Source organism: Prosopis cineraria, unplaced genomic scaffold (assembly GCF_029017545.1).
Source record: "Prosopis cineraria cultivar Desert tree isolate PC_DT_omini unplaced genomic scaffold, ASM2901754v1 PC1984, whole genome shotgun sequence".
NCBI lineage: Eukaryota > Viridiplantae > Streptophyta > Magnoliopsida > Fabales > Fabaceae > Prosopis > Prosopis cineraria.
This window is the reverse complement of record NW_026557309.1, coordinates 1-15,706: the sequence shown is the minus strand read 5'-3', so window position 1 is coordinate 15,706 and position 15,706 is coordinate 1. Positions and strand designations below refer to the sequence as shown.

Sequence of the window (15,706 nt, the reverse complement as noted above, 5' to 3'; positions counted from 1 at the left end):
ATAATAAAGCATTTATTTGTTGGGGTTTTATTCATGATAATACCAAGAAAAATAAATTTGAAGTTTTACCAATTTTTTTGAAGTTTCAACAAAACACTATTGCAAAACTCTACGAACTAATCTCTTTGAGAATGGAAATTATTCCTAAGTTAATGTATTTTGCAACTGTATTAAAATTTAAACCCTGTTCTTAATGAGCAATTTTCAAAACTGTCCACTCATCAATGTAATAAAAAGTATTAGGAATTATATTATGCACGATTAGATCGTTAATTTTGTTAGATTATATTTTTAGAAAAGCTAACTGTTATATAAATTGATTTACTAATCAGTTGGAGGATCACAATTGCCTTAATATGAGGATCAATAATGATCCACTCACAATGTGTGGGAATCTTATGTCTTCTAACATGTTGTGTATGTATCTCATAAGGCTTTGTCCGGTATTTTGTTATTAAAGAAACAAATAATGAAAAAAAAAGAAAGGAAAAAGCCCTGTCATGTTCATGGAAGCATCGTCGCATTTTCTAGTTACTTTTGTTTGATCCTTTTATCACGTTCACGTCAATCAAAGGCCAGACTTCATTGTTTGTCTAAATTAGCTTCAATTGCAGAAAAAGTGAAAAACAAAGTGACATAACCTTTATAAACGTGGAAGGACTTGTTTTGTTGACTCATTATTTCTTTAATTTATTTTTATTTAAAAGAAGCATGTACTACTTTTCTTTCATATATATTAATCATTCCTTACTTCATTTCAAGCCTTTAAACCTCGATATGTCAGCATTATTGCAATAGTAGTTTTCTTTATTTAAGCAGTTTCCTTTGTTTATAATGCCACATCTTCATCTCTTTCACTCCATGTTTTGTGGATAGAATAATATCTGATTCTTTTTTAAAAAATAAATCACTACCACCGGTAACTTATTAGGAGAACAATAATCTAATGAACAATAATTTCAAAAATATTGATGAAAATTTAAAAGTGACAAAAATAATTTAAAAGAATAACATAGAAATTTTAAAATAATCAACTAATTCAACTCAAGTCTCAAATATTAAACTTGAAGAATTTACAAGCTTGGTCTTCAATTTTATAATTTTATTGTGATAAATTTATAACTTATTTTTTTAAATTTTTAACATATTTAAAAAATAAATAAATTTATTTTTATTAAAATTTGTAATATAAGTTCTAAATTTATTATAATGAAATTATAAAATTAAAAATTGAATTTATAAATTTTAAAGTTTGATAGTTAAAATTTAAATTGAATTAATTGATGCCTTGGACCAATATGTCATTCTCCCAATTAATTTAACCATTTTGAAAAATTGTAATTTTGTAAAATTTTCAATATTATTTTAATAAAGTTTGGGTGAAGAGACCATCACGCTCAAATGTTATCCCATTCCCATCCCCACCTTTTTTTTTTTTGGACCAGAAATGTGATCGTATCAATGAGTGGGGGTCCTTCCAATCTTTAAATTTTCAACACGGCAACGCGGCAATGCACAGAGCCCTGACAAGACAATAATTTCTGAGACGACTTGACCTGGGGACCACAAAGGCATGTTTGGGAGGATGGACAAAAGTTTTTGAAGTGAAGAGAATTAATTATCTCATAACTTGTTATGTTTGGTCCCCTGTTTGCGTTTTTATAAACATCACCTCATGATAAGATTTTTTTTTTAATAACTGCAAAAAGCTGATGGCTTTTTGGAATAGTTGCAATTAACGAGGAGTAAAGTATCCATAAAATTAAGGTAAACATTAATTTTGAAGAGTTTAACATTCTAATAAAAATCAAAATTTTTTTAAATTTAATTATTATATCATTAGTTTAATTATTGATCTAATTTGATTAAATCATATAAACCATAAATAGCTGGCCTTCTTAATTTAGTATTCGGTTTAATTCTAAAAATATTGCTCTTATGTTTGGTGTACTATTTACTTTTATATAAACATGATCCTACAGTAACATCTCTAATTTTCTTTGACAATAACTGAAAATGGATGGCTTTTGAAGTAATTGCAATCAGTAAGCAACAGAACATCCATAAAACTAAAGTAAACATTAATTTTGGGGAGTTTAACATTTTAATAAAAATTAAAACCTTTTAAAATATTTATGAGTTCAACCGGTACATGAATGATGGCTACATTTTTTTGAAAAAGTTCTAAATCTAATTATCCTTGAGATCTTTGATAATGCCTGGACAAGTAGCATAGCTGTTAAAGTTGACTGGGCGTCAATGTGGAGTCCAATGTGATGGGAAATATGAGGAGCTTTAAATCAAAATATTTAAGAAGAAATCGCTCTCTTTGAGAACCATAACGTAAAAATTAAATATAACCATACTCATTATAATTTAAGACCTATATTATAGTTTTTTTTAACAGTGATATTTGTGTCACTTACCTTTTTCTTTAAAAAATATATATGTTTAAATATATATATATATATATATATTTTTTTTTTGTTTGAGCCAGTGAAAAACCCATTTCACGGTAAAACATTTCTTCGTTCCAAATGACATCAATATTATCACACGTCTTCATTTACTTTTAATTTGTTTTTATGAAGTAAACTAATTTATTTATTCATTGTTACTCAAGCTGTCCAAGAGGTACAATGCGATGAAGCAGCCGTGCAACGCGGCAACACCACCCACACGCTAAGCTCCCTTCCTGGAACTATATAAAGACGGAGAGTGAAGAGAAGTGAAGGGTGTGGAATCTTCTGATCTCTGAATCTGAAGAACTTGTTTTAATAGAGAACGGAAAGCAAGTCTGCAATTCCCTGTCGAAGCTGCCATTTTCGAGACCTCGTGAGCTCTTTCTTTTGCTTCTTCCATCCACGTCCATTCAGGTTATATCTTTTCTGTCGAAGCTGCCATTTTCGAGACCTCGTGAGCTCTTTCTTTTGCTTCTTCCATCCACGTCCATTCAGGTTATATCTTTTCTCTTCCACTTGCTTTATTTTTACTGATCTTCTATTTTCCCCAGAAAAAAATCTGCACAAGATTTGCTATTTTCTTTTCTTAGCTACACCTTACTATCGTAGATCTGACAAAGCTTGAGCCTTTGATATTTTTAATACTTTAATTTTTGAAAAAAAAGTCGCAAAACCTTTAACTATTCGCGGTTGGACTTGAAACTTGATCGGTTTGTGAAAGTCTTTGTTTATTTTATTCAGTTTTTTTTTTTTTTATGAAGTAAACGACATAATTATTTTGTTTTTTGAAGTCTAAAGGCCAACTGTTTGTTCTCTCTCTCATCTGTTCATCGTAGTCACTCCCCATTTCATTGCCATACATAAAACATGCAATTTCGTTTATATATAGTGATTTCATCTTCATTATTTCATTTCACTCCTTACTTCAAATTATGTTTCTGCTCCGCTTCTTTCTTTCTTTGTTTTTTTTTTTGGGTTGGTTTGAATTTTGAAAAGCTTGAGGGGTTAATTCTTTCATTCTCGAACAAATTCCTAACTGTGCAGAGTAAAATAAAATTTAATATAGTTGGTAAAAAATATTTGTACACCTTTATTATGGAAATGAAAAATTATTAATTAACAAATGAGCATTGACAGGACTCCCTGTAACAAATGAGCATTGATAGGACTCCCTATATGAAATAAAATGTAACAGGATATGATTTTATTTCTTACTAAAATCCATGTCTCCATCAAATATGAGATGTTTATTAATGATCTAAAATAATTAATTCTAACTATATATCTTCAATCTAAATTTACAATACTCTGTTTGGATTTAGGATTTATCCCTTCACGGGTGGATAAATTAGCTAACAAAAACAATATCATTATCTTGAGAAGGTAAAGTCAACAAACCAAGGTCTAGTTCAGGTTGAAGCAGAAATTGCTAACCATGATTGCAGCAATTGGTTCGGTGCTGTTGGCTGCAGCAATTGCTTCAGTGCTGTTGGCTGTAGCAATTTTTAGAGCTATTAGAACATCTCCTCGGTAACTTCTTCTAAACATTTACTCACTATTTATTTGTTTGATTTGCTGATAACCCAATATTTGTTGATGATTTCTTTCTATCTGAAGTTGTAAAGATGATGTTGATTCTACTTCCACGGCTTCTTCTTCTCATGTTGACACTACTCTTCCTGCAACCAAGTACGATGTATTTCTTAGCTTTAGAGGGGAAGACACTCGTGACATTTTCACTAGTCATCTTCGTGAAGCACTTCGCAAGGCAAACATCCGAACTTTTATGGATGACAAGCTCCCCAAAGGAGATAATATCTCACCAATTCTTTTGAGAACAATTGAGGAATCAGAGATCTCTGTGATTATATTCTCTGAAAATTATGCTTCTTCGACATGGTGTATGGATGAACTCATTCACATCATGGAATGCAACCATAGAAATGGAAGGATTGTCATTCCTATTTTCTATAATGTAGATCCAGCAAATATTCGTAAACAAAATGGGAGTTTTGGAGATGGATTTGCTGAGTTGGAGCAAAGGTTCAAACGCAACAAAGAAAAAGTGACAAAGTGGAGAAATGCTTTGGTCCAATCAACAAGTCTCTCTGGATGGGATTCCAAGAGTGTTAGGTAGCTTCTAACCATTTTTCTTTTGTGCGCTCTTTCTCTAGATTTTGAATCTGATTTTTCTTTTATTTTATATTTGTGCTAGGCCTGAATCTGAACTTGTTAAAAAGATTGTTGAAGACGTTTTGAGAAAATTGAATCGGAAGTCATTCGTGCATGTTAAAGGATTAGTTGGGATCGATCATCAGATAAGGAAAATTGTAGGGCTACTACGTGAGTTTCGCCTTGTGGGAATATGGGGCATGGGTGGTATTGGCAAGACCACTCTTGCCAAAGCTGTGTTTGACAATTTGAAAGCACAATTTGAAGCTTTCTGTTTTGTTGAAAATGTTAGAGAAAAACTAGTAGGAAAAGGATTGGATGAATTGCAGGGACAATGCCTTAAAGAATTACTGAAAGATGAGGATATCAACATTTACAATATGAAATCAGACTTTGTGAAAAGTAGGCTCCAGCAGAAAAAAATTCTTCTGATCCTTGATGATGTGGACAAGTTCATCGCAGTTGAAGATTTGATCAGAGTATGTGAATGGTTTGGGGAAGGAAGTAGAATTATGATCACATCGAGAGATGAGCATGTGCTTAGGAATGCTCGTGCAACAACATACTCGGTTTCAAAATTGGATTCCAAGGATGCCCTTGATCTCTTTAGTTTGAAAGCTTTCAAGCAAAAGGATGAGCCATCTAAATGCCATATGAGGTTAGCAAATTGTGCAGTGGATTATTGTGCAGGAAATCCCTTAGCCCTCACAGTGTTGGGTTGTTATTTTCATGGTAGAGGAAAACAAGAATGGGAAAGTGCATTGGATAAACTAAATCAAACTCCTCACAATGACATTGTTAATGTACTGAAATTGAGTTTTGATGGACTTGATGATGAGGAACAGAAAGAAGTGTTTCTTGATATAGCATTTTTAATCAAGAAACAACATGATTGTTCTTTGAACCTAATAAGACAAATCCATGGCTCTTCTACAGATATTGATACAAGTGTTCTTAGAGAGAGATCCCTCATTTCATTTGATGAAAATGGCAATGTTCAGATGCATGATCTTGTGAGGGAAATGGGCCTTCAAATTGCAAGGCAACGGTCATTCTCTGATCCTAAACATCTTGTTCGACTCTGGAGGCCCAAGGACATTGATGATTATTTTTTTATGAGTAACAAGGTAATAATTGAGAATTCAAACTATTGTTTATTATTATTTTTATCTTGTTTCTTTATCATCTTAATTATTAGATTCCTGGCTATTGATATTTATTTGCGTGCATGTTTTTTATTCAATAAAATCTTTGGTAGTAAGTAGATGTGAATATATATTTACTTATCTTGAAGTTCTTCCGTTTTGTTTTTATGTGTTGAATTTCTTTTTATTTTGATTACTGTTTTAAGAAAACCTTTTTCGATTTAAATTACTAATATTGCATTGGGGTATATCCTAAATTTTTATAATTAGATTGCTCGTAAAAGATATCATTTCTTGATTTAAATGACTAAAATTATTTGGGACAGCTTTTGCGTTAAAGGTGACATATTCGTCTTGTTGGGCTTTGATATAGATTATATAAACAATATATATATATATATATGGCTAGTATGGTGTTTGTAATAGTAAAATATAATTTAAGTGGACGTACGATTTTGAATGAGTTATAAAATTGTTTATAAATGTTGATTTTTCTTTTAGTACAGAAAAAGCAGTTTTATTTAGATTTTTGGAAAGGAATATATTTAATCAATTGTTCTATTGGTTGTTTGATCAATCTTTATATATTTATTATTTTCCCGCATGATTTTTTTCTCACTGGGCTCCTGAGGCAGTCAAATGGTTATCATTGGACGTGAATGAGATAAAAACTATTACGTTTTCTTATCTTATGTTTTGTCTCCGTGTTTTGATTTTTTTTTTCAAATTAGATTACTCCTTTAAGAAAACTTTTCTCAATTTTAATGACTAATGTTGCATTGAGGTAAATGAATATAGGCATGCGTATCTGCAAGTTCTTGTATATTGTGGAATTCATTTATTGTCATGAAGACATGATTGAAATAATGTTTAAATAAGTCGGACTACAGCATTATTGGTTTAGATATTTTGAAAAGCAAGTATATTTGATTGTTTTGTGGTGTTCTTTTTTGCCATTGTTTATGTTAATAATAATTGTGTGTGTTTTCCTGTGGATTTTCTTTCAAGGGGCCGGAGGCAATTCGATGCTTGTCGGTGGATATGAGCAAGATAAAAGAAAGGACATCGAGGTCTATTAAATTTCAAAAGATGTATAATTTAATATACCTGAAGGTTTACGAGTCTGATCCGTGGAAGCCTTTAGTGTTTAATATTGGGAAAGACGTGGATTATCTTTCAGAGGAACTAAGGTTTCTTAATTGGAAAGGATGTCCTCTATCATATGTGCCATTAAAATCAAGTTCACAGAATCTTGTTGAATTTCGAATGCGTGATAGTCATATTCAACAACTTTGGAAAGGAGATATGGTACATATCATTTTTCCAATGTCTAAAGATAGTTTTTTTTTTAAAGCGTTATGCGGAGAGCCTCTTGATCTTTAATTTGTAGCAAGATATCTCAAGCGGATGTCACAAATAATTCACAATGCTCACGTTAATTTGCTTCACCGGGACATGGATGGTAAAACTGTAGTCATAGCATGCTTGAGGAAGCAGTGATCATTTTTTTCGTTTGTCAGCAATAAGCTACTAATTCAAGCATTATGGACTATGTTTGTCTTAAATCCAGTTCATGTTCTAAATGCGTTGATTGAGTTCCTCCATAATAATGTGTCATTTTTAATTGTGGTGAGAGGAATTCATGATGAAATTATTTAGTTATTATCTAATTTATTACACGCGTTTTTGTTTGCAGGATTTTCCAAATTTAAAGTACATCGATGTAAGCGAGTCGAGATATCTCAAGGCACTCCCAGATCTGTCTCAGGCTCCAAATCTTAAAGAGTTAGAAGCTAGTGGTTGTATAAGTTTGGATCAAATCCATTCTTCAACTGTCATGCCCGAGCTTTTTAATTTAGGTCTAGAGGAGAGTAGGAGAAAGCAGATAAAGATGGGTGGCACTATGAAAGGGAGAAGTGTGGTGGTGGTGTATGTGTTCAATTATTTGGATCTTCACGAGTTGGCATTCAATAAAGTGAGGATGAAGATGTTGGCATGTGAGGAGGGTAGGATTTTGTGTGGTTTTGGATATAAGCACGTGCACATGCCATTGGAGAATAGGGAAATGGCAGAGCTAAAAATGGGGGCACAGAGGTTGGCGTGTTTACTTCCATTTGTTAGGAGAGTTGAATGGTCAAAGGGTCCAATTGAGTTTGGGGATTTCAACCATCATTATACCTCTCACTTCTCTTTTCAGAAAATGTCAATCGTTGATGGTTCAAAAAGTTCAAAACTAGAATTGACGGTAAGGAGACGTAGTGGAGAAAGCGAAGACGAGTGGTGGCCTGACTCATTAGTAAATGTGGAGGTAAGGAGACGTGGTGGAGAAAGCAAAGATGGGGGGCCATGGGGAAGAGAGGTGGGTAATGATGATAATGATAAGGGAGTTGAGCAAGAGGAAGTGTTGATGCCACAAACAAATAACACTGATGATGATATGCCACTATTCAAACTTCCCAATGCCATTACTCGTTGGTCACTATTGACAGAATTGATGTTAAAGGAGAGTGAAGTTATTGGCAAAGCAGGAGACAGCAGCATTCCTCAAGTTTCAATTTTGAGATCACTTGCGCACTCTCACTCTCATAAGACGACTCCGCCTCTCATGGATCTATCACTCCCTCTTGACATTCCGCCACCCGCTGATTTTCTTTGTCGTCGTGATTTAAGCTTCTTTTATTCCTTGCCCTGGGATGAAGAATGTGAGAGTGAAGAATTTGAGAGTGAAGAATTTGAGAGTGATCACTGGAGCTGTTTTTTACATTACTGGGCTAAGTATTTTACTTTTTCTCTTTTCTATTAAATTAAATAGTATCATTTTCACTGCAATTTTATTGCAAGGTGGTGTTCACTTTAATCAACACTTGAATATTTTTGGGAGTCGGCTTTCCTCCATTGAGGGAAGAAGAGGTCGAGGTAAATCTGGATTATTTAAATTTATTTGAATGGTTGAAATTTAACATTTTTATTTTTTAATTTTAATTTATATTTTAAAATAAAAATATATATAAAAATTATTAAAAAAATTTAATAAATATATTTATCAATCTAACAATTTAGATTTAATATGGATGGTTCAAATTTAATATTAAAAATTTGATATTAAGTTTAAACTATTTATATTAAATCTAGACTGTTAGATTGATGAATGTAAAATTTAAACTATCTATATTATATTTGGACTATCAGATTGATAAATATATTTATTAATTTTTTTTATAATTGCTATTTATTTTTATTTTAAAAATATAAATTAAAAATATTAAATCTAAACGATTTAGATGTGGTTTTGCTTTGGCGGGCAGGCAGAGGAGACTTTCCTCAACCCAAAGAAGCCAATTCTATATTTTTCACGGTAATAACTGAACCAAACTGTAGCATGTCTATTTTATGTGGAAAAAATAATAATTAGACAACATAAATGGATGAGCTTCATGTTTTGTGCAGAATTTAAAAAAATAAAAATATGAGTCATTCAGTTTATGAATGATTTCTTTTGCACGAAGTTTCATATGTTTGGCTTACTCCATCTAAGCCAATTTTCCAAAAAAAGAAAGAAAGAATTTAACCTGGAGAGCGAGGAGTGGTATGAATCAATTTAGACAAATATGGGATAGACTGTTGGAAAATAAAATATTTGGCAACTTTTACCAGAAAAAAAAAAATATCTGGCACCTTAAGAATTTAATAATAAAAAATAATTGAGAAAAAATTAGGACTTGTTTGATGATTTTCTTCCCAATTTTATTTTTAAAAGTTATTTTTCAAGACAAAACAAGATAAAAAATTTTTTTCAATTAAATTGATGTAAGAAGAGCTTGAATTTGAAATAATAACTTATCTTCATTTGAACTAAAAGAAGTTGACAGGTTGAGAAAGTTGTACGTTAATTACAAGATGCTAGTTTTTTTTTTTTTTTAAATTCCTCCAAGTTCCAACAATTTATTAATGTTAACAAACTCAGATCAATGAAAATATGAAAACTGTGGGGAAGAGGGGGAGAGTGGGAGAATAAACATAGTAGAAGGGGGAGAGAATGCGGTGGTGCCGTCGCCGGAAGAGGCGAGTGCATTGGAGAGAAGACATAAGAGAAGGTGCATATAGGTGATGGCTAGTTAACGGATGATCGTGCTATCATACCTAAGGAGGAAAATCATTAATATAGATAAGGTTGGGTCATCAAGTAGTAATTAATTGGAGTTGGGTGACAGGTGGCTGACAAACAGACCCCATTAATATATGTCTGTATTGCTTTTTTCTTCTCATTTATTGGGCAACCCTTGAATCAAACCCAATTCCTATCGCTGACGCGTAGGAAACCACATGCTGCTTTGTCTTGTTAATATATGCTTGGCTAAATTTATCACTCCTCATTTTTAACTAATTCATCCTCCCTTCATTTTTAAATACAGGAGAATTTTCTAAAATATTTGTTGAAAAAAGTTATCACTTTTTTGTGATCGATCATACTTTCAATAGGTGGATGCCTATAACCAATCAAAATAAATATAAGAGATTTCAACTAATTCACATAATTTAAAAATGTAAACTAATCTAAAGAATTATATTTAAAGTTGAAATGTTCGAAATAAAATTTTTATTTTTCAGTTCCATTTATAACACCATATCATTAACTTTTTATTACGAATTTTTATTTTCACCTCTCATTAAATGTTGCTGAAAAATATGTTATTAAAATATGTTTATTTAATATGGATAAAATTTAAAACTTATTGAGGTTTTAGAAAGAGTTCATGAGTTATAAAATTTATTTTAGTTTTAGTAAAATATGTTAGAAGTAATTAATAAAAATTACAATGAAACAAAGAGATTATATCTTATAATAATAAATGAATGAAGAAATTATGTAAACTACTCCCTATCCTTAAATAATTGTCAGTTTAGGACTTGATTATATCTTATAATAAAAATGTGGAAGGACTTGATTTGTTGACAATATAAGGGCTTGTTTGGTTATTGTTTTCATGTTTTATTTTCACAAGTTATTTTATAAAACAATTTTAAAAACTGTTTTTGAGGATAAATAAAAAATGAACTTGTTTGGTAACAGTAATTCAAAAACAATGTTAGAATTAAAAAAACAAAGAAACTTGCTTGGCAAAATTAATATTAAAAATAAGTTCTAAAAACTAAAATATAATAAAACTCATTTGATAAAAATTGTTTTGGATGTTATTTTGCTTGGCAGAATTAGTCTATATATTGCTGCCAATAAAGTATAATTTATTTTTAGAATTTCCTTACAATTTACAAAATGAGCAATATTTATAAAAACATAAAAACTTATAGATGTAAAATTATTTGTTTAATTTTCTAATTAAACCAAGATAGACATGTAATTATTTAATATTATTAGCACATAAAAATTTATTTATTTAATTTAATTAGATAAAAATATGTTAAGTCTATAAAGTTATGTATGCAAGTTCAGAAATTGAGAAATGAGAAATTTATATTATAATAAAATGAGATATTCTAATAAATACTAAAAGAATCTACAATTATTATAATAAATGAGATAGAGATATAGTTAAGCAGAATAGGGTAGAATCAATTGAAAATTATAAACCAATCATTTTGTATAAATAGAAGAAATCCTTAACATAAGCCTAATTATAGGGAGATCAAATCAAAAGAAATCAAATAGCAGAGCAGCATGAGGTTGAGGAAGACAAAAATGTTTGAATCAGTGATCACCAAACCCTCCTCCTAGTAGTATGGGAACAGAAATAACATTTTTTGTTTCCCACTTTTACGCGGTAAAAACAAAAAAAATAGGAATAGAAACAATTAAAAGTTGTTCTGGTTTTCTTGTATTTAAAAAAAATTAAAAACTGTTTTCAAAATAAAAATTAAAAACTCATTAACCAAACAAGTTTTATTGTTTCGAAAATGTTAAAAGAAAAAAATCGTTTTTAAGTCTTCATTGTTTCTTTTATTTATTTTCATGCAAAACAAGCGTGTATTGTATTTTTTTTTTCTTTATATTAATCATTCCCTACTTCATTTTTTAATCCACTTTCATACAATGGGACCATCTCCCGAAATATGTCGGCAATAGCAGCGTCCTTTATTTATAATGCTATTATAGTATCATCTTCACTCAAGACTGGACAAAAGATTGAATGAAATTAAATTTTTACCTAACTTAAAATTTGATCTTTTTTATAAAAAAATTAAATTAAGTAATTCATAGTTCAATCTGATCTATTAATAATTTGAAGATTAATTAGACCATACTTAGTCTTGAAGACTGGGAGACTAGTGCTATTAGATCGATATTTATTTATCTTTTTTTTTTCTTTTTTTATGAGAGACAATAATTCATTTCAACCTAATAAACTTAATTAAGATAATAAAAATACTTATAATCATAATAAATTCATAATAATTCCCAACAACAAGAAAAAAAGATTCAGTTACAGTTCAAGTGGTTCAAATTATTAAATTACTAGTCTGAGCATGCGGCCATGCGAAGAACCAGACTTATTAAATTATTAATAGTCTTAATTTATTATTATAAATTATTAGTAAATTATTTATAATCATATTAAATAAATTTAATAGGACCAGACTAGATCAAGTAGTTCAAATGCTCAGTCTCCTGTCCAGTCAAACCCAAAAAAATAATCTGACTTTTTTAATCTTTTCAGTCCTAAAGGATCAACTTTTAATAGGATCGGACAGGATCGAACTTTCTCGAATCAAACTGGATCGAATAGGATTAGAGGACTCCTGCACCACCCTACCTTCACCATCTCCCACGCCATATTTAGTGAATATTGTTTCTATTTTATTATAAACTCACTTCAAACTTACTCATTAAAATTAAAATGAAATAGTTATAATAATAAAATTATTTTGAAAATAAATTATTTTTTAATTTTGTACCTAAATTTTAAAAAAAGTGATTTGATATTTAGGAAAAATTTTTTTGAAAATTGAAAGCTGACATCAAATGTTACAAAAATAAAAAAAGTAACTTATATAAAAGATTAAAGAAATCTTTTAAAATGTGATTTATAAAGATAATGGAGGGAGTAGGATAATATCTATTTAAAAAGAAAGTAAATTATTACCACTGGTACTTGATTAGGAGAAAAATCTAATTAATGAACAATTATTTCATAAATAGTAATATAAATTTAAAAGCAACGAAATTAATTTAACCATTTTGAGAAATTTTAATTTTGTATGAAGAAATCATCAATATTAATATCTTCAGTGTTATCCTATCTTTTTTTTTTTTTGCCTTTAACAGAAGTGTGATTTTATCAATATGTGGGCCATTCTAATCCTATTTTTTCAGCACGATGACGCGGCAATGCACAAAACCTCGACGAAAAAATGACCAAGTGACAGCAGGCTCCAAGTTAGGGAAGACTTGACCTTTTGACCACAAGGCCATGTTTGCCAAGAGGAAAAAAGTATTCAAATGAAGAGATTGGATGGGAAAAATTTAAAGGTGTTCAAGGGTTAAATTTGGTTTGGTTTGGTTTTGCATAAAAACTAAGCTGAACCAAATCAATTTGTTTACTCATCAGTGAAGCTTGATCAGTTTTTGTAAAAATTAATTTGGTTTGGTTTTATTTTTAGTTTGGTCAAAATTTGGATCAAGCTTTAATCAATTTATTTAATTTTTTTCATCTTTATAATAGTTGATTTTTTTTTTGAATTGATTTATGGATTACTGGCTCTTTTATTATATAAAAGGTCCTTGATTATCTCATATTTTATTTCAATCATAACATATTTATGGAAGGTTTTTGAACCTTGATTAATCACGTATCTTTCACATTTATATTCATCTTTTTTTAACTTATTTTTTGCTCGGTCTCATATGTATCAAGAATAAGAAGATATGTTCATGTTATATTAGTCTTATTTATCCCTTCATTTCATTGACCTTAAGTGTAACGTATCTTTAATTTTTCATGATCTCATCAATTTTCTTGTGCACTTTATATATATATATATATATATATATATATATAATATAAATTAATTTTATGATTGCAAGTAACAAAAAATTAAAACAATGATAGTGATCAACTAATAGCAAATAGCAAACATATAAATATTTAAAATATAAATATTATGCTATTTAATATTAATATTTATGTCCATAGTGCTTATCAGGCTGATTGTAATTACTGTAATTTGTAATATTATTATTTCACATGGCTTTGTCCCTTACTTTGTTATAAAAAATAAAAAAGCTATTTCATCTTCACGGAAACATCACCACTTTATGGGCAACTTCGTCGCATTTTCTAAATACTTTTACTTGACCCTTTTATCATATCAATCAAAGACTAGACCTAAATATCTTTCATAGTTTGCACGGTAAGAAAACAAAGTGACAACACCTTTATAAAAATCAAAGCAACCATCTCCAAATTTTCCCATCTCAACTGGGATGGGTTAGATTCGATGTAGATGATCAAGTTGATCATAATAAAGCATTTATTTGTGGGGGTCATATTCATGATAATATCAAAAAAATGAATTTAAAGTTTTACCAAATTTTTTGAATTTTCAACCAAACACTATTGCAAAACTCTACGAACTAATCTCTTCAAGAATGAAAATGATTCTTAAGTTAATATATTTGCGGCTCTATTGGAATTTAAACCTTGTTCTTAATGAGCATTTTTCAAAACTATCCACTCATCAATGTAATAAAAAGTATTAGGAATTATATTATGCACAAATAGATCATTAATTTTGTTAGATCATATTTTTTAAAAAAGCTAACTGGTGTATAAATTGACTTACTAACCAGTTGGAGGATCACAAATGCCTTAATATGAGGATCAATAATGATCCACTCACAATGTGTGGGAATCTTATGTCTTCTAACATGTTACGGTTCTTTTGTATATATATCTCATAAGGCCTTGTCCGGTATTTGTTATTAAAGAAACAAATAACGAAAAAAGAAAAGAAAAGAAAAGGCTCCGTCATGTTCATGATTTTCTGATTACTTTTGTTTGATCCTTTTATCACGTTCCCGTCAATCGAAGGCCGGACCTCATTGTTTTTCTAAATTAGCTTCAACTGTAGAAAAAGTGAAAAACAAAGTGACATAAACTTTATAACATGTGGAAGGACTTGTTTTGTTGACTCATTATTTCTTTAATTTATTTTTATTTAAAAAGAAGCATGTATTTCTTTCTCTTTCATATATATTAATCATTCCTCCCTGCTTCATTTCAAACAAGCCTTTGAAGCTCCATTTGTCAACATTACTGCAATAGCAGTTTCCTTTATTTTATTTTTTTATTAAAGCAGTTTCCCTTGTTTGTAATGCCACATCTTCATCTCTTTCACTCCATGTTTAGTGAATACAATAATATCTGATTTTTTTTAAAAAAAATAAATCATTACCATCGGCACCTTATTAGGAGAACAATAATCTGATGAACAATAATTTCAAAAATATTGATGAAATTTAAAGGTAACAAAAGTAATTTGAAAAAATGACATAGAGATCCCAAAATGATCAATTAATTTAACTTAATCTCAAATATCAAACTTTAAGAGTTACAAGTTTGGCCTTCAATTTTGTAATTTTATTGTGATAAATTTGTAACTTATTTTTAAATTTTAATATGATTAAAAAATAAATAAATTTTTTCTGTAAAATTTGAAACACAAGTTATAAATTCTTATAATGAAATTATAAAATTAAAAATTAAATTTATAAATTTTAAAATTTAATATTTAAAATTTAAATTGAATTAATTGACGCCTTGGACCAATATGTCATTCTCCCAATTAATTTAACCATTTTGAAAAATTATAATTTTGTAAATTTTCAATATTATTTTAATAAAGTTTGGGTGGAGAGATCATTACGCTCAAATGTTATCCCATCCCCACTTTTTTTTTTTTTTTGGGACA

The 15,706-nt window shown here is 29.5% G+C and overlaps 1 protein-coding gene across 6 annotated transcripts; it reads left to right on the top strand.

The window, feature by feature from the left end:
- Window positions 1-2,659: 2,659 nt before the first annotated feature.
- On the top strand, window positions 2,660-8,700 carry LOC129301249 (disease resistance protein RUN1-like). Of its 6 annotated transcripts, none has more exons than XM_054939828.1 (6): window positions 2,660-2,876; window positions 3,846-3,992; window positions 4,080-4,595; window positions 4,678-5,761; window positions 6,788-7,087; window positions 7,476-8,700. In XM_054939828.1, exons 2-6 carry the CDS (start codon window positions 3,898-3,900, stop codon window positions 8,580-8,582), a joined length of 3,102 nt encoding a protein of 1,033 aa, XP_054795803.1. In that variant the 5' UTR covers window positions 2,660-2,876; window positions 3,846-3,897; the 3' UTR covers window positions 8,583-8,700. The 6 variants fall into 6 exon arrangements, with proteins under 6 accessions (XP_054795803.1, XP_054795802.1, XP_054795799.1 ...); XM_054939827.1 differs by having other exon boundaries at window positions 3,785-3,992; XM_054939824.1 differs by having other exon boundaries at window positions 2,958-3,992.
- Window positions 8,701-15,706: the final 7,006 nt, after the last annotated feature.